The sequence below is a fragment of the Papilio xuthus genome, unplaced genomic scaffold (genome assembly GCF_000836235.2).
Source record: "Papilio xuthus unplaced genomic scaffold, Pxut_1.1 DF825017.1, whole genome shotgun sequence".
Lineage (NCBI taxonomy): Eukaryota > Metazoa > Arthropoda > Insecta > Lepidoptera > Papilionidae > Papilio > Papilio xuthus.
Window position 1 is genome coordinate 1,708,031 of NW_013533632.1, and position 27,118 is coordinate 1,735,148.

Below are 27,118 nucleotides of genomic sequence, written 5' to 3' on the forward strand. Positions count from 1 at the left end.
AAGACACAAAAAAGTACACGCAATCTCGATTTTTTGAATTTGTTTTTTTACTGTATGCGATTCCAGAAAATATATATGTTTTTTTCATGTAATTTTTTTTACTCGTAATTATGAAAGGAAATTGCAAAGCGGGACAGTGTGATAGTTGCGCTGCTTCTAGCATAGATGTATAAATCCCGCCCAATGTAGTGTTGAAGTGCGTTTGCCAGCGATGGACAATACGCGTCGGCTGCGACAGCAATACACAGAACTCCGCCCGCCAACACCCGCTGCCCGCTACCCGCGGCTGAGCACAGCGCTCACCGCTCGTCGACAACCAGCCTCATTCGTTCGCTGGTCGCTATCCGAAGCGGCAGTAAGCGAACATTCGCTCTTATCCAGAAAATGGGTCGCTTACTTAAGATACTCATTTTCTTAAACTTAGTAAATTACGCGTTCGGCGAAATACCATGCCCGGCTAAATGCCAGTGCATCCGGAACGCGGTCCGATGTCTCCACCAGGACTTGCAGGCAGTTCCGAAAACACCGACGGACGCGCACACACTGTAAGTACTAAAAACTTTAAGTGAACTTTTTTGCGAGTTGCGGTATAATGCACGGCGCGAGCAAAACTTTGCGAAAGATTTTGTCGCGAGCTTTAGGCTGGCTATGTCTGCTTTGCGAACAACCGGTCGCTGCAGCTCGCTAACTCTTAAGTTTAAATAGCCTGACAATAAATTCGCGATGCAAAGTTAGGTCCTCGGCCAATGCCCTAAGTCACTTTTTGTGACCGTGGACCTTTGTATTTATGGTTAAATAATGATTCTTCTTTATAAGTTGTAAAATGTTTTTAAAATATCAGCCAAATGCCTTTAATTTAAAGTTTTTATCAAACTTTTTATAGATACATTTTATGACATTTTTTAACGCAGTTGTATCAGATAAATAAATTTAACAAAGAAATTAAAAAAAGATGTGAATTATTTTGCTTAGGTGTTTAAATAAATATAATTTAAAGTACTATAAAACGCTCGCGCCGTGCGGTAAAGCTCGCAAAAGTTACAGAAATTATTTCTTAACTTTCGTCATGATTTTCTACGTGTAAATTGAAAATATTGTTTTATAATACCGTTATTTAATCGGTAAAAAAAATATTATATTTCCAAACCGAATGTCACATCGGTTCAAAAAATACTCACTCTTTCTAAAAAAGATATTGTGCATTAAAAAAAATTTATTAAATATAAAAATCTTGTAATTTAATTTAAAATAACGATAAAATATATAATAAATCGTCATTCCAAAAATGCCGTGATAAAGAAAAAAAATAATTTTCTCTTTTATTTTTAAATCAATTAATTAAAATATAACCATAAAATAATCTGAACAATTTCTTATTTTTTTCGAGAACAAACTTAAAAAAAAATTGCCGTCGGTAAATTTCAAAGATATTTTTTTCATCCTTTTAACGTTAGGCTTCAACATTAGGTGTGTATGAAAGTAAAAAAAAAATAATACATTTTTGTGTCTGTACGTTTGACCTCGTCTGGAATTGAACACAGGAAGTGCGATTCAATGGCTATGTAATCTAATCATAAGCTTCCTGTAATATTTTTACGAAATAACTTAGAATTTCGGAAACACACATGAAAATAATCACGTAAGCCATGATACCTTGAATAAAACTTGTGTAACACAGTTAACGATTTATAGAAAGAAAAAATATCATTCTGAAAAATATGTCGTTTTATTTAAAAATAATTATTTTATTGGCTATTAAAAAAATATAATTAAACTTAAATAAAAGTATTTTTTATCATGAAAATCTGAAAAAAAAACGCAACAAAGTACAAAGGTTTTAGAAGAATATCGGAAGTCTTATAATTGAGTAAATAGAAGTAATAAAAATCGGTATCATAGTAAAAACCTGGAACTATATCGCATACCTCAAAAATGATCTAAAGTTAGCCTTCTCGTTTTCTAACTTTATTAATTTTGGAAAAAACATACGACCCTTTGTTACAAGCCTTTATTAGACAAAGTGGACACGTATTTGTTTTACAATAAAAAAAGAATCGCAACGGACTAGTAAAAAACGAATAGGAAACGGACAAGCGAAAAGTCGAATCACAGCGGAAAACTAGAAAAATGAATGGCGACGGATAATTAGTTAGACGAATAGCGACGGACAAATGGAAAGTCGAATCACAACGCAAAACTAGAAAAACGAATGGCGGCAGATAAGTGTTTAGACGAATAGCGACGGACAAATGGAAAGTCGAATCGCAACGGCAAAGTAGAAAAACAAATTGCGACGGATAAGAGGAAAAACGAATAGCGACGGCCAAGTTAAAAGCCGAATCGCAACGTAAAAGTAGAAAAACAAATGGCGACGGATAAGAGGAAAAACGAATAGCAAAGGACAAGTAAAAAGACGAATCGCAACGGAAAAGTGGAAAAACCAATGGCGACGGATAAGTGGAAAATCGAATAGCGACGGACAAATGGAAAATCGAATCGCAACGGAAAAGTATAAAAACAAATGGCGACAGATAAGTGGAAAAACGAATAGCGACGGACAAGTAAAAAGAGGAATCGCAACGGAAAAGTGTAAAATCGAATAGCGGCAGATAAGTGGAAAAACGAATAGCGACAGACAAGTGAAAAGACGAAACGCATCGGAAAAGTGGAAAAACCAATAGCGACGGACAATTGGAAAAACATATTGCGTCGGATGAATGGAAAAAAGAATGGCAACGGACTAATGGCAACACAAATCGCATTAAACTTTTAACTTGAAGTTTACGGGCGGATTTTCAATTTGGGCGGATTTACAATCTGTCTTTTAATTAAAAAATAATAGGACCATATGACAAGCATTACCTGTCAAATAAAAAATTATCGAAATCAGTGAAGAGCGGAGCTACGAATTAATAACAATCATAAAAACCCTACGCGGCCATTACGCTTTTTCGTAACATAAAATTTCTAAGACTATAAAGAAGTTTGACACTCCCGTATATAACTGTTTCCATTAAAAGTCCCGCCAAAATCGGCTCAGCCGTTCAACGGAGATTAACCAGATAACGCGGACTTCCAATTATTAAAACATAAAACTTGCAAAAAAATCAACGTTTTTTACTGTTTTAAATACATCAAAAGTTGACGAAATATATTAATTTTGTTTTGATATCACATACAGACATATCTATTCTATGAATTGTAAATATTATAATTAAAAAAAAATATTATTTCATTTGTGGTACAGCGCTGATAGCCGTCTGACCGTTTTCGACAAGTTTCCGGTCGATACAACAACTTATCATAGCTTGTTATTTTTGGCACACAAAGAATAATTTCGTTGATATGAAATTTCAAATTTACTATTTTTTAATCAATTTAATGCGAATGTAACACTGCTTTCGACGGTCAAAATGAATTTTGTTCTATCTTCTAATTAATTATTATTTTCTAAAAGGACCCTAGAGAATAACAATCTTATTTAGGTGGTTTAATTTATTTGAAAATCCAATTACTCGTATGTATGCTTTACATGGATGATTGGATGGATGTATGTTAGAAGGTATCTCCGGAACGGTACAACGGATCTTGATGAAATTTGGCACAGACTTAGAACATAGTCAGGAAGAATATATAGGCCGTTAACTTTTTTTTTAATTTCGCGCTTACGGAGTTGCGACAAGAATACAAATTGAATTATTTATATCATAAGGTGGCAAACGAGCGAGCGGTCACATGAAATAGCGAAGTGACCGTTGCCCACAAACATATGCAATTGCATATGCGTAATCAATAACATATGTACAACGGCGTATGTTATGTACAATCGACAAAGATATCAAATCTCAAATGTGCAAAGATACTGTTACAATCTCTATTGTTAGAACTAAATACAATACTGCATAGAACAACATACTATAGGTAACGTAGATTATCTTTAGGTATATTAATACGTAGCCTCGGCGGCTCAGAGGTTTAGCACTTGAGTTGTAATCTTTAGGTTCTAGGTTCGAATACTGACATGTACTGACATGTTTTTAACAAGTGTACAAAGCTATAATTAATCTATATGTATCTAGAGGTAATATTACAAAGAAGAAAAATTAATTTGTTTGTCTTTTAATAAGCTCCGAAACTATTGAACCGATTTGAAAAATTCTTTCACTGTTGGGAAGCTACATTATCCCCGGATGACATAGGCTGTATTTATTTTTAGATGTTTTTTTTAATTTCGCGCGGTCGAAGTTGCGGGCAACTGGTAGTCGAAAATTAAAAACTTTGTCTTTACACTACAGTCGAATTTCGAATGGTCGCCCACTAATTAATATTACAACATTTAATTATATACTTACTTTATGTATCCGAGCAATGAAAATACACATGCTAAGATATTTTACGTACTAACCTTCTCATTTATTTATTGTTTGCTTAACCAATTATTTAATTTCACACGCAATTTACACTAAGCGTCTCCCTTTGTGAGCACTTGAAGACTCTGAGTGCCGTAGTTAAGAGCCTCATTATAATTCTCGAAACAACTGTGCTATTTATAACGATCATTGAAGCGATTAAATTAGCCTAACGTCTTCAATAGCGTTCAGAGTTTTAATAGAAAGAACAACTTGAACGTCTCAAAGTATTTTTAAAACTTTATCTTATGGACATATAACAATTTTATTATAAACGTAATCATTTGAGATTGTGAATAACTTACTGCTTGCAAATAGTTATTTTAAGATAAAATAGAACTTTAGTGTAAATATCTCTAATTATAAGCTTTTTTAAGAGATTTCTATTAAGAGAGCGTCGGTGGTTCAGGGGCGAAGCGCTTTACTTATAATCTGCAGGTCTTTAGTTCGAATCCCGCCGAGTAACAATGTGCTTTCGATTTACGATTAACATATGTACATTTATTCGGCTTTCTTATGCTGAAGGAAAACGTCGTGATGCAACCTGCACATATAAGAAATTTAAAGATACGTGTAAATTTAACCAACCCTCACTGGGCTAGCATGGTTGTCTATGGCGTAGTTACCACTAACTTAGGGTTGGCTCCGATCCGCTCGTTGGGGATTGTCCCGATGCTTGTCATGAATTCATGTACATTAAATGTGATTCTCTACCCGGTTACTGTTTGCACACATGTGTAAATCGCGGGAACGTTATAATGACAAGGTTCTGAACTGATGATGGAGCTGGAAGGTGGATGTAGGAACTTTGCAATTAAACGACACAATCACATCGAGTTTGGGCTCGTTTGAATTGTCTTGACTTATAGTTTATCTTTTTATAATTTTTAGTTCTTTTAATTAACAAGAACATAATCAAATCATAGTATTAAAAAGTTTTTTTTTTATTTTAGTTATTCTAGTAAACTGTCTATAGTAGTTAGTGGAATTTAATATGTTTTTATATTTAACACGGCAAATATAATACGGATTTTAAAAAAATAAGGTTTGAAATTTGTGGTACGTCGTAGAAATAATATCATAATTTACCTAAAATGGATCGGTCATTATCCATACGATCACCTATTATATTTATAACTCGCTATCCGTACTCGACACGATTTTACAAAAATTGAAAATAATTTCTTATTTGTGAGTACGATGACTAGTTATGTAATTTGATGATTTTTAAGCGGAATCTATTGTAAAAATTGCATTAAAATATAATTCGTTTTTAATGTTTAGAACAGTAAAATAAAGCAAAATTATTTATTATTTAAATCTTATGATTACACTGAGATTTAACAAAAAAAATTACTGAAATGATACTATTATTCCTATTTTAAATATATTTCATTATTGTTTGGCCTCAAAGGAATTTATATATTAATTCCTTTACGCATTATGTTGTAGGTTTACGATTATAAGAGGCTAAACACTGAGTTACTAAAAGCGTAGCTGTAAACATAATTTTATGACTGAACTGAAAGCTGAACTATCTGCAAGTGATAGCTCATGACACGCGTAAGCACCGGAAATTAATAGGATATGTTTTCATTGAAATATTCCACGATAATGTTAAAATCGACGTTTAATATTCATGTACATAAAAGGAACTAGAATTTTATATTTTACTAGCTGTCGCCCGTGACTCCGTCCGCGCAGGATTAAAAATAAGATAGTAGTCGATTCTCAGACCTACTCAATATGCTCACAAAATTTCATAAGAATCGGTCAAGCCCTTTCGGAGGAGCATGGGAACGAAAATTGTGACACGAGAATTTTATATATAAGATTATTTCAAATGTTAGCAAAGCGTGACGTCATCTTTGTATTTTGCGCGTGTACAGCCCACCCTACTCGCGGACAATATAGTTATTTTGGGATACGAATATGGAGGGTTATTTTTAAACTAATTAATTTTATATAGACCTTGAATCACTCTTAGAAACAAGTCCTCTTAGTGTCCTCTGCGTAATATCGTGCAAGATTATTCTTTGACAATATTTTTCTACAAACTGCTGAAACCTTATAAAATATTATTTTCTCTCTCAGGGAAAATACTCTAAAAACCAGTATAAATGTTTTTCCGATGGTAACTCAAGGTTAATGGAAAGCCGAATATAAAAATAACTCCGCTAATTCCATTGATGATGTAACGTTCCTTTTTTAATTCTTATATTAGACCTTTTTATTTTGTTCTCAAAACCTCTTTGAAATTACTGCGAAAATCTACTTAGCAATACATTTTGAAGTACTGTTCGTCGAACTGTTATTGTTTTTAAGAGGATTGAAATATTATTAACAACCGAGACTTCGATGTTCTTCCGAGAAGGTAGTGGACTTTATAATTTCATCAGTTTGAATCGTGTTCCGACGAAGTAACGCTCAGTTGATACAATATCAAAATAAACTCAATATTCTATAATTGGACATCGCTGAGTCAGACTTGACACGGAAAACTAATTAACATCTTGCTCAATAACTTTCAGGCGACCAAGCAAACATTTATTTGTAATAATTATTATGACAGATCATATTTGCTCATGTTCAACGGTTTTATAGTTCTTTCTATTTCTGAGTGCGGCTAATATTTTGTTCTATATCAACATCTATATCATTAAATCTTACTAATTCTTCTTAATACCATAAATGCGAATGTTTAGATGGATGGATGGATGTATGTTTGAAGGTATCTTCGGAACGGCTCAACGGATTTTGATGAATTGAAAAAAAATTGACACAGTTGTAGAACATCTTGAAGAACAAATAGGCTACTTATTAAGTCTTTTTAATGCCGCGTGGACAGAGTCGCGGGCGACGGCCAGTCTATAGACTGTTAAAAAAACTTAACAATAAAAAATTACGTGTACCAAAATTGTAGAGAAACTTCAATACCTTGCACATCTTAACACGTCTGCTACTAAAAGACGCATCGGAGCATGTAAACGGGATTCTTGATGTACTCCGCATACTTCCCCAGGAATTGCAAAGTTTGCGCGAACTGAAGCCGGGAAGCACGTCTAGTGCATATTTCCGAATAGCACGCATTCCTAACCTATGATCGCTTCTGAATTGACTATACGTTAGTTTATTAAGTTCTCAATTGAGTTCCAACATTTATAAAGAGTTGCGTTAGGATTTTTTTTTATTTCGAAAGATAGGCTTAATAAAAGATGGATTTAAAGAGTGACATGATTGAGGATGGAGTGACGACTTATAGGAGGAAAGATTTAATGTTGAATGCACAACGGCCAGTATTATTTGTTCAAGATAAATATCATATTAAAAATATTTATTAATAATTTATTTTTATTTATATTCAGAGAATTACGGTAAGGTTTTCACGATTTTTTTACCTCGCACAGCCCCGTTGTGACATGTTCTGTCCTCGGCGGTATTTCCAAACCGCTACGACTTAGGGTCCTTTAAGAAACGAGCATATAATCATCTCAAAGGCCGGCAGTGCATCTACAGTTCCTCTGTTCTTGCAAATGTCCATGGGGGTTGATGAATACCTCGGTGTTACCGCTGCTCGTTTGCCCCCTTCTGTTATAAAAAAAAACCACAATAAGTCATATGTGTCACGTCAATGAATTTTCATGGTAAGTCGCTCGGATGAAACCATAGCAGGTTGCTAGTGAAGATAACGTTCCATATAGGTTGAATATGAATTATGAAATGCATCCGCTGGATGTAATAATGCACAATAAGTAAAGCTGTCTTTAAGATATCATCACTGTTTTAAATCATTTACGAGAAGCGAATATTTTGGTAAACTTTTTAAAGAAATTGCGCGACGGTGCAACCTGATGTGAACTGGGCCAGTGTTGTTGACTAAGACTTTGTCATCTCTAAACTTATTAGGTTACGTCTTAAATGATGGATACGTTCAAGACGACATTTTATGAATATAAAACGTGGCAATAATTGAGTCAAAATTAAAAAAAAAACACTTAGGAAAACAAGCATTTTATTATGTTCGTGTCAATTAAAAGAAAGACAAACTATTCGTCAAGACGATTCAAACGTCCCCAAACTCAATGAATTTATGTCATTGCGAAGTTCCTAAAGTCATTTTCCAGGTCCATCATTAGCTCGGTCAATTATGTAATTTTTTGAAAACATTAATATAAATTAGCTAGAATTTTTTTATAATACTAGTTAATACTAGTTGTTACCGCGACTCCGTTCGCGCATAAAAAAACATAAAAAGTAGCCTAGTTCTACCAGACTATGTTCTATGTGTATGCTAAATTTAATCGAAATCCGTTGTGCCGTTCTTAAGATACCTTCACACATTCATCTTAACATTGGCATTTATAATATTATCATGATTCATCCCAATTCTTTCACTCATAACGTAAAGCAAAGTCGCAGTCAGGGTTCCGTAATAAGGGAAGCCACGAACATCGTTAGTATAGTAATTCTAATATCACAATAATGGGACGAATCTGCAAAGATAATCCAAGCTCAAAGCCCGACGGCAAAGCTCAATGGTCGTTTGTGTTACATAATGTTAAGTCTTACATGATACTGAGAATTAGCTTGCCTTGACTCAGGATTTTGAATTAATTATAACATGTTTTGAATTTTAAAATCTTTGTACTTTCTTCGCTCTTTTCGTAAATTTTGACTTTTATAACTTTATTATTCAATTGATACAGAAGTTTGTGCGTAATAACTTTATACGGAGAAAATTATAATAAATATTTTTATTTCCATGTAATGTTTTGTTGTAAATTCTACAAAATTTAAAGGAAACACTTTAATAATATGCAGATTAAATTCAGTTCCCGCGAATTTTTATCACTAAAAATTATAAATAACTGTAATAATTACAAAGACTTGTAAATGTATTCCGATATTTTTTTATGTAGAGCCAATTTTTTTTTTATAACATAAGGTGGCAAACGAGCGAGCAGCCACCTGAAATCACTGAAATAGCGAAGTGACCGTTGCCCATAGCCATACGCAATTGCATATGCGTTGCCTACCTTTAATCGACGGAGGAGAGGATGCACAGAGAGAAAATGTTTTCCCTTCCCATGCATCCTCTCATCCGGAAAGTCCACTTCCACTTCCCATCCTTCCCTTATAAGAAAAAGGGTGGGAAAGGAAAGAGGACTAAATTAGGCCTCCGGGTAAACACTCATAAAACGAAACGCGGATGCTCGAATGGATATTGAATAATTTGACTAAACTTAGGAACTTATCAGTGACTTAATACCAGATGAGTTCTTAATCGATTTCTGGTTTCTAGCATTCATTTGTCGATTAGACTACAGACGCCTTTTATTTTAATATAATACAGCATATATTAAATTTAACCCACATACATATTTATTAAGGAAAAAATGCCTTAGGCCACCTACAAACGTGAGACCTTCTTATCCGATGTACCAGGTTCATTCATTGGTGTTCACCTATCTTACCATGAGACTCCTTACCTACTAAAACAACCCTTTCTATACTATGTTTGTCATCATGGAACTACCGTCAAATATTACTTTGAGGTGATCACAACAATCATTGCTTTCACTACTGCAAGAAAATCCTCATTCGTAAAAATATACTCGCATTTTATTACCATCCTATGTCAGTCGGGTAAAAAGCAAAAAGTTCTTTTAATGACTCCGAGGAATAAAACAAAAGTATTATAAAACGTAATAAACAAGTAAATTATTTGACAAACGAGTCAAACAAAGTCGTATACTATCAAATAATATGAAAAACACAATATACCTTCTAGTTTACAAGCCCTTTAATAGAAGACAAACAAAATAAAAGATAATTAATAAGTAATTACTCTACTTCTTGAAAAGATATGCCAACTTACTTGAGAAGTATTTGCTTACTTGCTAACTTAGCGCTTCGGTTTTCAAGTTTGCAGCATTAAAAGTTTGCTAACTAATTACTTTAGCCGTCTTTATTAAGCGCGACGTGTGCATACTGTTACTTGTTGTACTACAAGATAGGTTTGTCTACACTGTTGGCGTAACTTAACACCATTTTTTCTTAACTTACAAATATGTTTTCTAATTAAAACTCAACTTCTTTAATTACCGTGGGTTGCTGAGACGAAACCCTCCGTTTAAAACATACCGTTATCTCTGTTTTTTAAAGATGTCAGTCTCAGGAACCAACATGCAGTGGATAAGCTTTAAAATGTTGTTGATAGTATCTGTTAAGAAGTGACACAATTAAATGGATTATAAAAGTTTTAATGTCTACGGTTGTCTATCAAATAAATGTCGAATTAGTCTGTGCATCAAAGCTTTCCTTTAATCCAACATCACATCGGCAACGCAGGCTTATTAGGATTATTGTCGGCTTATACTAGACTCAGTAGGCCATGAAGTTCGATTTCCGAAAGCAATTCCGATTTCCGATAACAAATTCTCCATATTAGTTAACGATATAAAATACGAAATATCGTTTTTTTTGTATACGTTTTTATGTGTAACGAATTCATAAAAATATTTGCAGAATTTATTTTTTAACAAAATAAATATGTTATTTTATTGAATATTTCGTTACACTGGCGTTAGTGATAACATAATATATAAAGTGTCTATACACGAGTTGAAATGTTTCGTTACATTTTACATAAAGGGAATTAAAAAAATAGAATAATAGAAACGGATAACACATGTCGTATACAGATGCCCGCTTCGCTCCCGGCGGCGATTTACCTTGCCTTTAATTAACATTAGAATAAAAATAAGAAATCATTACATTTTTCACAGTGTACACGAACTTAGGTAATTTAAAATGAACCCTAACTATAAACAAATAGAGCTTCATATGAAATAAATGTTTTAGAACTCGGCTTTCCAAAAGTGCGACGACCATGTATGCATAGATTTATAGATGTAGATAAAGGGGTGAGGTGTGCCTGGATCACCCTAAATTAAAATCTGTGATTTCTGCCTACCCGTCTGGGGTATAGGCGCGTCCATATTTTATATCATTATTAAGATGTTACGTTTTATAAGTACGTAAGCTGGGCGAAATATCAAAAATATTTCATAGCTTTTAACAAAAAATCAATTTTGAAAATTTTTGTGTGTCTGTATGTGTTCGCGGGCGTACCATTAGCTACTTTTTTTTAATTCTGCGCTTATGAAGTCGCCGGCGAGTGCTAGTTCACTATAACCTTTTCAATACAAAAGTGGACGATTTCTCATTTTATCATCGTCATCAGCTCACTATACGTCACCACCGAGGGACTCGGAACCACGCTGGCCTTATGCAGGTCGCATCAAGATGTTTTTCTTCACCGTAAGAACGTCGGATAAATGTAATATGTTAATCGGAAATCGACACATTGGTACATGGCGGGATTCGAACCCAGGACCTTTTTTTTTCCTACGCATCATGGCGAGGCCACGGGCACGCTTGGGCTTTCGTCCGCGACCTCGTCTGCGTCAGCTGCCGAAGCAGCTCCCACTATGGGGGAGGGCCTAACCCAGGTCCTGCAGATTGCAAGTCAAGTGCTTGACCACTGAGCCACTGACGCTCCTCATTTTATACGTATTCTTAAATTCACTTAGTAATGTCCACTCGTGATGTTTGTGTCACAAAAATGTAACTTTCAGCGTTGAGAGAAATCTTTTAGCAGGTGCGTGTAAATACATACAGTGAAGTGCTGAGCAAACGCCTCGTTGCGCCTGTGAAGCGTCGCCTATAGATCCCAATTACAGCTTCATTCAGGTCCATTGATACACGATAAACAAGTTTTCATCTACAACATTCACTACTAAGCAAAGTCTAGACACTTTAATTGATATGTCTATCTAAATTGTCACCTCTATAACTTTTTAATTACCTCATTGACGGCGGTTAATGTTTTAGAGTGTGATATTTACTCGGAATTGTCGAGCTACAGATAATATTGACTTTCTAAGCAACAAAGTTTATGAAGGAAAATTAAAAAAACTCCTCATTTAAAAATAAACGTAATAAAGTCAGTCATTATTCTATGACTCAAGCAACTAGTGTTTTCAGACAGGGGTTAAGAGACTTCTCACTTATCTTTCTACTCGTATCATCAATTGTAAAAATTTCTTTAACATGTTTTTTGAAACTCTTCACTAAAAGATTTATCGAACTTGTGATTGAAGGACAAAATTTGATTAAGAATGAATACAGTATTAAAATTAAATCATGAAACAAAACATTCGTATTATATTATGATATTTGGTATGTAATGTATATGAGTATGAACGTTGTCATGCAAAAGAGGCATCGTCGTCCTCTGCTTGTTTGGTCTATTTATGGAACATGCGCACAGGAAATTGCATCATAGCTGCAAGGTAGCAAGCAAACATAAATACATACGATGTGAACTCAGGAGGGTCGCAACCTAATTGCATTTTACGATATTAGTTTACTACCTGATGCTTTGAGTTACGTAAAAGTTTGCCTAGAATAGGTTTTTATACATCTATTTTATCATACGAGTTTTATGCGATTTATTTGTCGTATATTATTATTGTCCAAATTATATATAAACGTCCAGTGTAAATCAATTCGTTCCATACCACCTTTGTAGTTGCCCAAAGCGTCTTATAATTATAGATAAAACAATTTTATTGTGCGTGCAATTGGAAATATTAACAAAATCTGCAACAAATATGATTTCGATCCATTCACTACGAGTGTATCCTCGGCACGTAGGTGCATAGCACTGGACTTCTTCAAATAAAATGTATACGTGAACTGTTACTGTTAATATTAACATATGTACTATAACTTAGTTTTTAACTGCATTGTCATCTATTACTATAGATTAATAGTTGCGATACTTGTTTGTTTGCTCATTATAGATATTATATATCTTTAAATGAACAATTCTTGTATAATTTATAATTTCGGAAGCGTCTCTAACGATTTTCATAAAATTTAGTATATAGGGGGTTTCGGGGGCGATACATCGATCTAGCTAGGAATCATTTTTATAAAATGTCATTTTATTCGTGTTTTATCGATAATCAACTTAAACATAAACTTAACTTTTTCTATAGGTAAGTTCGAAAAATATTATTCATATTTCATCATTTTATTAGTAATTCGTACTTAAATATAATTTCCAAAAAACACAATTTAAAAAAAAAGCCAGCAAAGCTCCTGTCATCCAGATTTTAATATTGTTATAAGTGAACACTTGTCATTGGCTCTTAGTTGTCTAGTCAAAAGATAATAAGATGAATATAGCTGTAAGTTTTCCATGTTGTAAATAAATAAATAAATATATTGCGTTTATTAAGAAAAGTAATTTTAGATTCGTTCTAAATCCATTCTATTTTGTAGGTACAGCCAGATGATGGTAATATGAGACAGTTTGCAAGTGACGTTTATTGAATTTGTAAAGTATTCGATTACGGTGTTAAGAGCTATTGTCTCGCTCCGGAAAATGGCGTCTTAGCAACTCTAAATGATATTAAAGCCTGAGGATTGCAAGTGTCGCCGAGATCTTACAGCTTAACCTAATAGTCTCATCTCTTGGTCCATCACAATACCTTACTGAAAATTGAACAACAAAAGTAAGTTCGGCGATGTCTTATGGAGTGTTTGAACTTTTTAATCCTTGGATTTCTTATTCTATAATATTGGTTTGCGGTGATAGTTTAGATAATAAAAATTTGAAATAATAAGACTTGTTTTTGGAAATATATGAATATTTTTAAATACTTTAATATTAAATTATTCAAACTTTCTTGAGACATTATACTAAACTGATATAAAAACGGCTAAATACTCACGTATAATCGTCCCTTGGCGGCACCGACTAGTTTCGAGCCCATCGGTCGTCGCTCACTGACGACGGGCCGCGTCCGCGAAATAATACCAGTACATTCATCCTGATGAAGGGCCCCCGATAGGCTCGAAACTAATCGGTGCCGCCACCGGACGAATATACGTGAGTATTTAGCCGTTTTTATATCAGTTTAAGACTTTAATAGTATTGCTGTGTGACAACAATAATACAAAATATATAAGATAAACTAATATGAAATCATTGTAAATATTTGTTGTGTACGAATCGTCTCGTCTAGTTTGAAATTAAATATATTATTTGTTGAGCCTCGTTGTAAGCGTTTTATTTACGGTCGAATACATTCGGTCTATTCAATTCGAATGAGTTACCATGCGATATAGGCGATGTTGATTAGATTGAATTGTGTTTCCTGTACGAGCATATAGAAAGATTAATTATGAAATACCACACCTAGATATGAGATTTATTAGTATGGAAATATAAGTAACAAAAGAATTATGTTCATCTTATCTTTCTAATATTATAAATAGGAATCTTTAGATGGTTTGATGTTTGGAGGTATCTACAGGCTTGATGGAACTCGCAGTTTGGAATAGATGTGTAACACAATTTGAAGAAATACATGGATGTGTAAAGTTTTTAATTCCTCGCGGAATTTAGGGCGGCAGCTAGTATTAAATTAAGTTTAATTATTCTTTAATAAAGTTTGAAAAACATTTCGCTAAACGTGCATTGCACATCTGACGTAAGCGATATAGTTCAGCTGAGTAGTAACTGAGTCACGAATCACTGACCTCAACGCATTTTATTTAAAGAACTGACAAATTGCTGTAATGTCTCCCTTATGTAAACAAATGCTAACTTCACACGAGGGAGACAGAGCAGTGAACAATACAGTATTCAAACGATAGTATCGCGGTTTGTACTATTTTACCTCACTGTTATTCCCTGGTGTGAAACTGGTATTAGCCTCATTGTTATTAACAGTTCCAATGAATTGAATTCAGTAAGTTGAAATAAATTTATAATTTAGTTGTTGGGCTGAATACAACTACGTATACTATATCATTGGTTTACATAAATTTTAAAGGCACAGTTTCATTGGTCGGTCGTATAGCATGCGGGGAGTCCCCGCATACGGGCTAACAACTACTAAAATTGATCGGTATAAAGCAAGCATCGCGCGGGGACACAGTTGACGAGTATTATGGGTGGTAAGGAAAAGGAAGGACGATCGCACAAATGCGAATAATGAAAACGGTTCTAGCATGCGAGCGCTGTGGCACTCGTAAATAAGAAATCTCTCGCCCCACGCGTGCTGTGATGACCGAGTTATCGACTAATGAATCTGCGCCCTAATTTTACAACACAAAGTATTGTCTACCATGACATATATCAAGGCTACTAACATTATAAATGAGTATGTTTGGATGGATGGATGTATGTTAGTAGGTATCTCCAGAACGGCTGCATGGATCTTGATGAAATTTAGCATAGATGTATAAAATATAAAATAGCCTAGAACACATAGGCTACTAATTTAGTTTTTAATTAATTACGCGCGGACGAAGTCGCGGGCGTCAGCTAGTGTTATATAACAATATGCACGTTTCAATTCCATATGCGTATATACGCGTGTAGAATTTTAGATCATGTATTTTATTTTGCGTATTCATTTCACATACTCAAACATACACTAATGGATTAATAGCGAGCGCATGCATTTGAATTGTAGCTACAAAATATCAAAACTTTGCTAACTAATAAAGTTCAATTTTATGAAACGCTTGTTAAACCACACATCCAGTGTAATTTCGGTACTGAGCGCTTAATGTAAACTGTTAATTACTTTCTTCGTTTGATATGTTGAAATGGAAAATACGATCCGTGTGAATTTACTAATGTTTTCATTAAAATCAGTGCATAATCTCCCGTGTAAAATTAATGTTTGGTTATTCTATGCTTATTTAACCTAATGGTTTTAAATAACTGATAAACTAGCTGTCGCCCTGACTCCGTCCGCGCGGAACAAATAAATTAGCAGCCTATGTTCTTCCAGCATATGTTCTATGACAAATTTATTCGAGATCCGTTCAGCTGTTCTAGAGATATCTTCAAACAAACATCCATCCAAACATTCGCATTTATAATATTAATAAGATTAGCTAATAACCAACAAATTGCATCTTTAGAATTATCTAACTAGTTTTGAAGAAATTTTATGACAAACATTTTTTTAAACTCATTTTATCCAAGCTGTTGCAAAAGTAAGCTTCCCTAGACATTTAATGCAGTCGACGGGATTTATCTGTGAGATAACTTGATTATGCGGGCTTCAACGTCAACAAAAATGTTATCAAGTCGGTACACAAAATGTATTTAACCATATATATATATTAATAAAATTGGACTGTCTGTTATATCGAATAAAATATATATTTGCACTCATTCTATATTTGCGTAGCTGATAACGAAAAATAAATTTTAAAATTTTTATCTGTCTGTTCACAAGGTCGCGATTGTGTCGGATAATCTCCGGAACGACTGGACTGACTTTGATGGGACTATAACAGGAAGGTAGCCTGGTACACCCGAGCATATTATAGTCAACTATTTGTCAATTTTACATTGACGAAGTCATGGTTGACCGCTATGGAGCACAATTAGTCTTTTTATTGTTGTCCAAATATTTATTGCAAAAAAAGTGACTAAAAACTTTTATTAATACTATTTACTTGTTGGCCAATAATTTTAAATAGGTTAATCAAAGCGGGCATTGGGGTAGAGCTCAAAGCCTTACATTGTACATGAGAAACGATGTATTGTGTATTTTATTCAGACAGAGTTAATAAAATCAATCCACGGTGCATTCGAATGGAAACAAAGGTCCTCGACAAGCGATGTATGGATTTTCAGTAATATTTTGTGCAATCGAATGATCTGTATTGTTACTGCGGACCTCGATGTTGAATAAATAATCATATTTTATATATTCCGAAAACATAACACAATCAATGCATGCATTTGATCTTATGGAGTTAACGGGCTTTTTACATTTTACTAATGTTACAAATGCGAATGCTTGGATAGACGGAAAACTGCACGGATCTCCCGGAAATTTAGCATAGATTTAGAACATAGTCTGGAAGAAGTACACATGTTTTTAATACCGCGCGGACGAAGTAGTAGGCGATAGTTAGTAGTTAATAAATATTTCAAAGATTTTATGATGTTTCAATACAATACAGTATGCAGTTAAAAATAAGCTTTTATCGTTGCGAATACAATTACAATTTTTCTAAAATTAATAGTTATAAATAATATGTTTCACTTTAACAGAACTATTTCGTTCACTAAAATTACATTTAAATTATTTCTCGGTGACAACAGAGACCGTTTTACGCACGGTGCATTGAATGATTTTCATATTCGAAACGGGTTTTACTAAACAACGCACCCACATTGATTAACGAATTCTATAGAAATATTTAATTGGCTTTCAAGCTTAGTAATATAATTTAACACGTACTAATGGTTAGTGTCAGTTTCCACTAGCGAAATAATTACGCAAGAACATATTGTTATCTCCGTCTTTTTGAAAGAGATTAAAAGAGATAGCATACACATTAGTCATTTTATAATACTGAAAGCCTCAGTATTAAACACACAATATTCATGCTACTTTTTTCGCTTTTATGCGTCCCTCCTGTGCCAAATCTACCTTCCCTCCATCTCTTCGTTATAAGGAATTTGTGAATGCTTCATTATAAATAATCGCAGGCTTTTGAACGACAATATGCGACTCAAATATCGGCAAATATATTCGATCGACTAACAATTGCTTCAAAGCTCACAAGTCGGGTCATTGTAAAGGGGCTCGGTAGTCCAATCAATTCTGCCACATTACAAACATAGGGCTTATAGCAAGGTGCACAGATTCACCTCGCTCCCTGACCGCAGTTCAGCAAATAACTACTGTTTGTATAAAGCTGGATTTGTTAACTAGATTCAGTCACTGGATATCAAAGGTAACCTTGTTTACCGCTCAACATTTTGTTACTTGTGTAAATTCCCAATGACGTTGTGTTTATTTAACGTCAAAACTACGACTAGTTTGTCTCTTCTTTACTAAGTACCTGGGTGACCGGAGCTTTGCTTGGTATTTTTTTTTAATTGTGTTTTTTTGGAAATTATATTTAAGTACGATTGACTAATTAAATGATGAAATATGAATAATATTTTTCTTTCTCACCGATAGAAAAAGTTAAGTTTAAGTTGATTATCGATAAAACACGAATAAAATGACATTTTCCAAAAATGATTCCTAGCTAGATCGATTTATCGCCCCCGATTACTAAATTTTATGAAAATCGTTGGAGCCGATTCCGAGATTCCAATTATATATACAAGAATTGCTCATTTAAAGATATCAGATCTATACTAATACTAGTCGTCCCCCGCGACTCCGTCCGCGAGGAATAAAAAACACATAATTAGTAGCCTTTGTGTTCAAACAATGTTCTCCATCTATGCCATTTTCTTACATACATCCATATTTTCAAACATGTATCCATCCATCTAAACATTCGCATTTATAATATTAGTAAGAAGTAAGATTAAAAAGAGCAAAGATAAGAACGCTCTCTCGTAAATATTCGTCCAAAGCCTAAACTACAGGCATAGTATTTACAAGCGAAATAACTTTAATGTTATAATATAACTTTTAAAAGGAACGAAATTCAATTTCTTTGAAGGTAGTATTGTTTTAATTACATTGGGAGATGGTAAACACGAGACAAGTAAAGTAAAACTTAATAATAAATACAAGCTTAGTTTATACAAACCCGGCAATTTGTTTAAACGCCACGTCGACGTCGACGCTTCTGAGCTGCGACGTTATTTGAATTAACAAGTTTCGACATCTATCCGCTACCACTGCATAATTACATATGTCACCGATACATTACGAAATTCGACAGTTTGTAATATAACTAGATATTAAACTGACAGTAATTAGTCAACGGACAGATTCATTTATAACTAGCTGTCGCTCGCGATTTTGTTCGCGTGATATTGAAAAACTCAAGACTGTATATCTGTTCCAGGATTAGTTGTTCTAGAATTACGAAATATTTATAATTTATGTCACCCTTTACGTGTGGTATTTTAAATTATCAATGATTCTTTCGTGCCTTAATTATGATGTGTCTAAATTTTAAGCGCGAACCTCCTAACATCTTACCTCGAACTATTTGTTCTCCGGAGAATTTCACCGACGAACACATTTTTCACTACATTCCAAATGCAAACAACATACGACATCAATTTACAATGCAATGGTTTTTAAATTTCAAAAAGGAAACACTTTTCCTACATTCCGTATGAGCAGAAAAGAGTTTTATGCATTTTAAAACTTTAAAAATTCTATTTATTCTTTTTGAGCACAAACAAGTTGAGACTTGTTCATCATTGGTATTAACATAATTTGTTAAACGATAGACTTAAATACCGTTATGATGTAAAATTAGTTCTTATCTCTTTTATAAGTTTATGTCTCATACATTCATATAAGCTTTACGTAGATGTATGAATATGGATGAGTCAAGAGAGCCAAATGACAGTCAACAATCTCTGCCTACCCCACTAAATTTAAAAATAATAAATTAAAAATGACAACTAAAGGCAACCCACCATTTTTTCTTTCCCATCATCTTCGTTCCTTATACAAGACTAAAGGAATAAAAAAATATTAATATTAGCGAGGCTTTTAATTTTGTTTTTCAATATAATTTAGCGCACAGACTTTATAGCATATTTCATAAAGCACTTCCGTATGTGTACTTACGTTGAAGTCTCTACTTGACTGTATATTCTACTTGAATGGGGAAAGAAATCTGAACAGAAAACATACAAGAAGAAAAAAATTGCAAATATACGAGGTTATTAAAAACCTTATTAATTTGCTACAATGTCACTGCATTGACGTCATATTTCTTTTAATACTTTGTTTACAACCAAACCTCACAATAAATATTACGTCAAATTAAATTGTAAACACATATCACAATTGTTAACAATATGTTGCAAAAAAATATTCATTATTCCAATGGCAATCAAATGTTAATGAAAGTGCTTGTATCTGAAAAGAACCGCAACATTTTTTTTAATTACGTAGTCCGAGCAGACCGCAACATGTCTTTTCTTTTGCGGTTGTATGACAATAAATGGTAGTCAAAGCAATGTATTCTCATTTCTGCAACTTCTTATAATGAAGCTGTCTAGCTGTCGCCCGCGACTCCGTCCGCGCGGTATTAAAAATAGATGTTGGCCGATTCTCAGACCTACTCAATATGCTCACAAAATTTCATGAGAATCGGTCAAGCAATTTCGGAGGAGTATGGGAACGAAAATTGTGACACGAGAATTTTATATATAAGATATTGAATTTTTAAATCGTGACGTAATATATCTATCTGTGTGTTTAGACCAACACATATAGCCGTCTCTCAATTATCTTTGAAAAAAACAAAGACAACCATAGAAGTCAATATAAGTCACGACAATCAAACCCATAACAAATGACTATCTTTTACAGTAATTTTTAACTTTATCATTGGATTTGGCAAATCAAATTAAGCATTTTGATAATTAAATTTAACCTTTAGCAAATGAGATTCGGCTATTTGCAAATCAAATTCGGACGTCTATAAATCAAATTCTATACTTTCATGAACTACGCATTTCGGATTCGAAGCAAAGTCTGTGGCGTAGCTGAGATGAATTTCGACTGTTGTGAAACATGTATAGTAGCATTATTGATTTCTTTTTTTTTCAATACTGAAAAGGATGGCAATGTATATGTTATGTCTTACGTCAGTGGCTACTTACCTTTAGATTATAAAAACATCTAAGTGAGATATATGTTTCTCAAGTTAAGTTTGTTTTAAGTTAGTTTGAGGTATTATTATGTCGGAGCTAACGTTGCCAGAGTTGGTTTAAGTTACAGACAGCTTCTAGTTTCCAACTTGCACATGTTGATTATCAAAGGCATTAATTAATTTAATTACAATTAATCAGCGCGTGTTTAATTGATACTCAGATACAATTACAAGATCCGATCATTGCAATTATATTGGTATCTTGGATAACACAAAGCCACAACGTAATGTTACGGAACGATTGTGAACCTCGTCAATTTATAAACTGTCTAGACATATAATAAATTGAATAAAAAAATACTAAAATAAATCTCTATTTTATCATATATCATATTAACAAGATGCCTTTTTTCTTCTTTTAATTTTTTTTCTTTCAAAATATCATCCAGTATATATAATATTTTAAACAAAAATTATACTTTTTTTTTAAATTAAATCAAAAGGAATATAATGTAAAATATGCATCAGTATTTTAAATACATTTTTGGTAGTTTAAAAATGAGGTTTGTAAACTATACAGCTGACACTAGCTTTGAAAACTTATTTAGCACACGAGTCGTGGCCAACGCGACATAAAAAAAAACTTTATCTCAATTCTTGGAATATAAAGTTTACATTAGCTTAATTAATGTATTACATCGTATAACCGAGAATTCATGTACGATAATAATGGATATGTTATACTAGCTGTTGCCCGCGACTACATCCGCACGGAATTTAAAAATATAGTAGCCCATGTGTCTTTCCAGACTATGTGTGTATATGTATGCCAAATTTCATCGAGATCCATTCACCGTTGTGGTGATACCTTCAAACAAACATCCATCCAAACCTTCGCATTTATGATATTAGTAAGATAAAAAATATGTTTTCATACAAGTCTTTCTACTCTGTCTACCACATTTGTGAAATGTGTGAATAAAATTTTCAAAGTTAAACTTTCGAATGGAGACATTTTATAATGGCGTGTCAATATGTCGACGGAATAATTGAAATACATCGAATTTTATCCGCTGCAAAGGATCGGATTTCTGGCGTCGGATTCGACTAAAATTCAGTCGTCAATGAATCGAGGCGGATACATATTGGCGCCGTTACGATTGTCGGACGAACTACGATCCTACCGCTTTTCACTACTCCGACAAAATTGCAATTTTGATCCCAAACGTACGTGCACGTATCTCTTTCAAATTAAACACACATTTAAAGAATATTACGAAATTTTTTTTCCGGAATGCCACTCTTCATAATTTTGAATTGTTTTTGTTGACTATAGAAGTCTTTTATGTGTAGACTAGCTGTCGCCAGCGACTTCGTCTACGCAGTATTAAAAAAAATTATAATTAGAAGCCAATGTGTTCTTCCAGATTATGTTCTATATGTACGCCAAATTTCATCTAGAGCCTAGTCCCCAGTGCTGGAGGTACCTTCAAACAAACATTCATCCAAACTTGCGCATTTATAATATTAGTATGATTAGTATGGTTCAATAAAAAAAACTACACTACAGGTAGTAATTTTAAGCGTATATTTTTAAACTATTAAACGTTACTTAACGAGGCTTTATTTGATATAGTTAGACAATAATTTCTAGTTGGCTTTCACGGATATTTTTTTACGTTCGCACGTCTGAAAGGAATGGGATTTTTTCCATTGTACCGATCGATCGGACCACCGAACGGAAACGGAAACATCTTTCGAAACATGTCCGATAAACATGTGTCAGAGACAGTGAGGAAGATAGAAAGAGACAAGTGATGATATAATTAATATTTCGAGAGTGAATTCGTCGTAATGCTCATGCACGTTGGATTATTCTCAATTTTAATTAACATGGATTATTTTGGTTAATGATTGTATGTAATTTGTAATACTGAAAATTCCAACTAATCTGTGGCTGTTTGAATCGAATCGAAATATATATTATCTCTCTAATTAATCCTTCACTATTAATATATTATTATAAAGAAATATTTTTATACAAAATGTATTTCTATTTAATCGAGTAACATGTTGATAGAACATGAAAATTGAAGGTTATTTAAGAAATGTTTTTAAGAAAATTTTAGACTTCGTATTGGTAATGGATGCGTTTCCACTGTTATGCAACATTGCCAATTCTCCGATGGCATATATTTATACATTTTAAAAAGCTATCTTATGTTCATGACGCTACAAATTCCATACATACCATCTCATCGGTTGGTATTTGACAAACGTTCGATATTCGAGTGAGTTCCCGTCTCGCAGAGTTATGGAATCAAATGTGGTCGACTGTATTTCTAGCTCGAAGCACTACTTGACATATTCTTTACAGAAAAATTGTGTTACACAAGTTTTACCAGACTGACTCAAGAGTCTTTGTCGTTTCCATCCATTGCGACTAACAAAAGCCTAATTTAAAAATTACATCAGGCGCTTTTCATTTGTTTCCATTGGCGAAATATCTACACAAAACATATTGTTATCTCTTTTTTTTTAGATATTATGAGAGGGATAACATGATTTTGTAAAGTTGTTTCCATGTCAGCAGTAGATGCCCAATTTCGAAATGTCATAATTTTTATTACTTCATTCGTGTCTCGATCAGTTTATGTTTGTATTGTTTTGAGAACCAGACGTATATGGTCATGCTAATGGCGTGGCTACAAGCGCGATCCGATAGTCGGATGTGCCTTGCCTTATACGATGAACATCATGCATATCAATGACATCTTCTATTTGAATAAACATGCCTACTACAACTGCCAACTGAATAGAAGTGTGAAACTATCATAACTTTCACAGGAGGGTAGCAGAGTGAACGATAACAATACTGCAATGTAGCAGTTTGCCTTCAAATTTTCATACATTTTCGACAGTATTCGTGACGCATCTAGAACAATGATACGACGGACAGATCCCATTTAGGGATGGATGAATCACCTAAATTGAAATCAAAAGTCAAGTTTCTAGTTACCATAATACTGGCCACAAAAAATGTTTTTATTAATAAATTATTAGATTTAATACATTTTGTTGCGGAAGTATTTTTAAATGTAAGTCTGTACTTATTAAGGGCTGCTATTACTTCAATGTCCAACTTGAAATGAAAGCTTTGACTCGCAAAGCTCTTCCAGTGAAACCTTTCACAGGATTTATTACTTCTCAAAGGGGATTAGTAACAGTTTCTATTTATATAGTTAACCGTCTTAAAATGAAAAGAAGCATTCATGATTATTGTAAATGAATTTCACTTCGTTTACGGCTATTAAACAAAGATTCAGATTTCTTCACATGTTTTCGAACTGCGTTCGGTGACTTTGGAAAAATAACCTAACTTTATCTTTAAAAATGTTTTGTTTTAACTCAGAGTTCTTGCAAGTTACGTAAAATTGAGTTATATTTTTTCAGCAAACGAGTAACGTGCTACGTGTAACGTCGCCTTCAAGAGTAAAATGATTAGGCACACAAAACTAATACGTAACAACCGTATCACGTAAGATCAGGTGGAATCGTAGTCAAGAGGTGGTTCGTTATTTTATTAAAAAAAATTAAAACTATTGCGTGCAAACCCGAGTCCAGCAGTTAGTCCTGTAATTGAACATGTAATGAACTGGGTAAAGTTCAAAGCCGCCTGCAATGTTTACTTATGTAATAAAGCTAACAGCCTTGGTTACACTGTGTAGAATGATTGTTATTTAACAAGTGAATGTCTAGGAGTTGGCGCCTTGTGTTTATGCTGTTGTCTTGTTATCTATTAGAGTGATTCAATTGCTGTGTCATTTGTATTAAAACATATTGTCGATGCTTTTTTAACGTCGATAAAAACATGATAATATATGTTATTTTTATACTCCAGTTTTTTTATGTACATATACAAGATATATCAGGTTTCGTTTACTTTACAAAATTCGAGTTTTCGCTTAGTTATAACATAATCTTGCATCGACGTATGTTCAAACATTTGTGAACAATTTATCGGTTAGTTAGAACCTACAGAAGTGTCACGTTCAGGTAAATCTACAGCGCAACGAGCAAACACTCGCCTTGTTGTCGAGAGACGAACAATATGTCTTGGAATAATGCCTCGCCATAGTTATGTCACCTACCGACAAACTATCCTGTAAGTCACATAATAAATCAAGTAAGAGCTCCTACACCGATCTTGAATGAAAACCGTAATTTGCTTTTCGACCGACAAACTTATCTGACACGGTGGGCAAGACATTAAATTATAATAGCTCATTATCCTCCCCCCCCCCCTTGTCATACTATATAGGCCGACAAACTTGATAGAACCGACATAGAACGAGTAGTGTGTGCATTTTAATCGAAAAGTTTATTTCATAATGTCCGGTCTTTACATTTTTTGATTAAGAATATAATAAGAAAAAAATGTACTTGGAATAAAATTTGTATCCGCGAACGAGTCAGAGGCAAACCAGCCAAGTTATTTAAATGTAGCAGGAGAAACACCATTTCAAAGGTTCCAAAGCGTGAGCGAGAACCGAGTACACAGTTAATTGAGGAGTTTAGCTACCGCGAACTAACCGTAGAATTCCACTGCCGTGACTATTGTATCAATACGTACATATGTACGAAAATTTACGTTGCTTTGTAGGCTTCAGGGTAATTTCACGGCAATGCCCAGAAACCCGCATAAATAATGGCATTATAAATAAAGCTCGTATGTTAAAACATTTTAAATTACACGCTTTTAAAACAATTATAAAACGAACATCGTAACCAATTCATTCCCAATACGAAATATTAAAAGTTTAAATGATCAGGTATTGTTATCCCACTCGTTCTTTATACAAAAGAAGAGAGAACAATATCTTTTTGTACGTGTACTTCAGCAGTAGAAACTCAAGGTAAGCAAATCATTAGTGTAAAAATATTATATTTCGATACCGACAGGAATAACTCTAGTGCTTCAAGTACAATCAGGACATTTCGCAGTGTTCAAGTCTAAAAAAAATTCTTATTCCTTGCAATAAGACTAACTCCGCTTCACTTTGCGAAATAACCAAATTGAAGAAGTCATAACAATAAAAAGGCTTTAGTCGTATATTAATGAGCAATCTTTTATCGTAGAAACACATTTAAAAGTTGCGTCCTATTGATTATTGTTTCTGCAATATCGTTTCAATGTTTGTAAATCTTTCAAACTACTTTTAAGGTGGAATACCATCAAATTCCCTGATAGTACATCGCTTTTCTGCATCTGTTCAAGAAAATCTTTGTTCAGGGCTTACAAATTGCATACCTATTCGACAAATTGGAATACCTCTCTAGGTTTTTAAAATCGAGATAGAGAATATCTTTTTAAATTTTAATATCGCTATAGTTATTTAGACTTTGATATTACAACATGTTTAGCTTATAATCATGCACATGTGATGATTATTAAAACCGAGAAGTACAAAATAACTTATTACATGTTTAGTCTTTGGGCTATCCTTTACATATTTCTATTAAAAGCTCCTCTAAATAAACAGGAAATTTTAATTTAAAAATGTTAAAAGCAGCGAAGGAAAAAGAATTATACAAAAACTATTTACCTTTCATTTTTCCAGACACTGTTGGTGCTGTGATACTGTAAAAGCAGAATTTTTTAAAAGTAAGGAAAGACGGATTAACTTTAAATGAAACTTAGTACTCATTCATAAGCTCAGTGCTTTCTCTTCAAATAGAACCAATATTTTTTAATTTAAAACTACGGAAATATTTTAAGGTTCACGCTTTTAGCTTTCCTTACAGTACAAATGTAACAGAGTTCTAAGTATATAACTATGAAGTTTGATCACACGTTCTAAAGTTTGCAATTTAAGCAAGTACAATCAAACCAAACGTGTTAAACCTGCATTAGAATGAAAAAAAAACCAAAATTGATTATTATTAGAAATGTCATCGGTATAGAGTTGTTAAGAAAGGTATGAATTAAATTATAATAATGATTCTTT

At 33.5% G+C, this 27,118-nt stretch overlaps 1 protein-coding gene across 1 annotated transcript in view; it reads left to right on the forward strand.

Annotated features, from left to right (window-relative positions):
- The first annotated feature begins 324 nt into the window (after positions 1-324).
- The window catches only part of LOC106126279 (peroxidasin), a 52,617-nt gene continuing 25,823 nt past the window's right edge, over positions 325-27,118 (forward strand). The window contains exon 1 of the mRNA XM_013323822.1: positions 325-545. Coding sequence (XP_013179276.1) covers positions 385-545 — 161 coding nt within the window. The 5' untranslated portion in view covers positions 325-384. The remainder of the gene's footprint in view (positions 546-27,118) is intronic.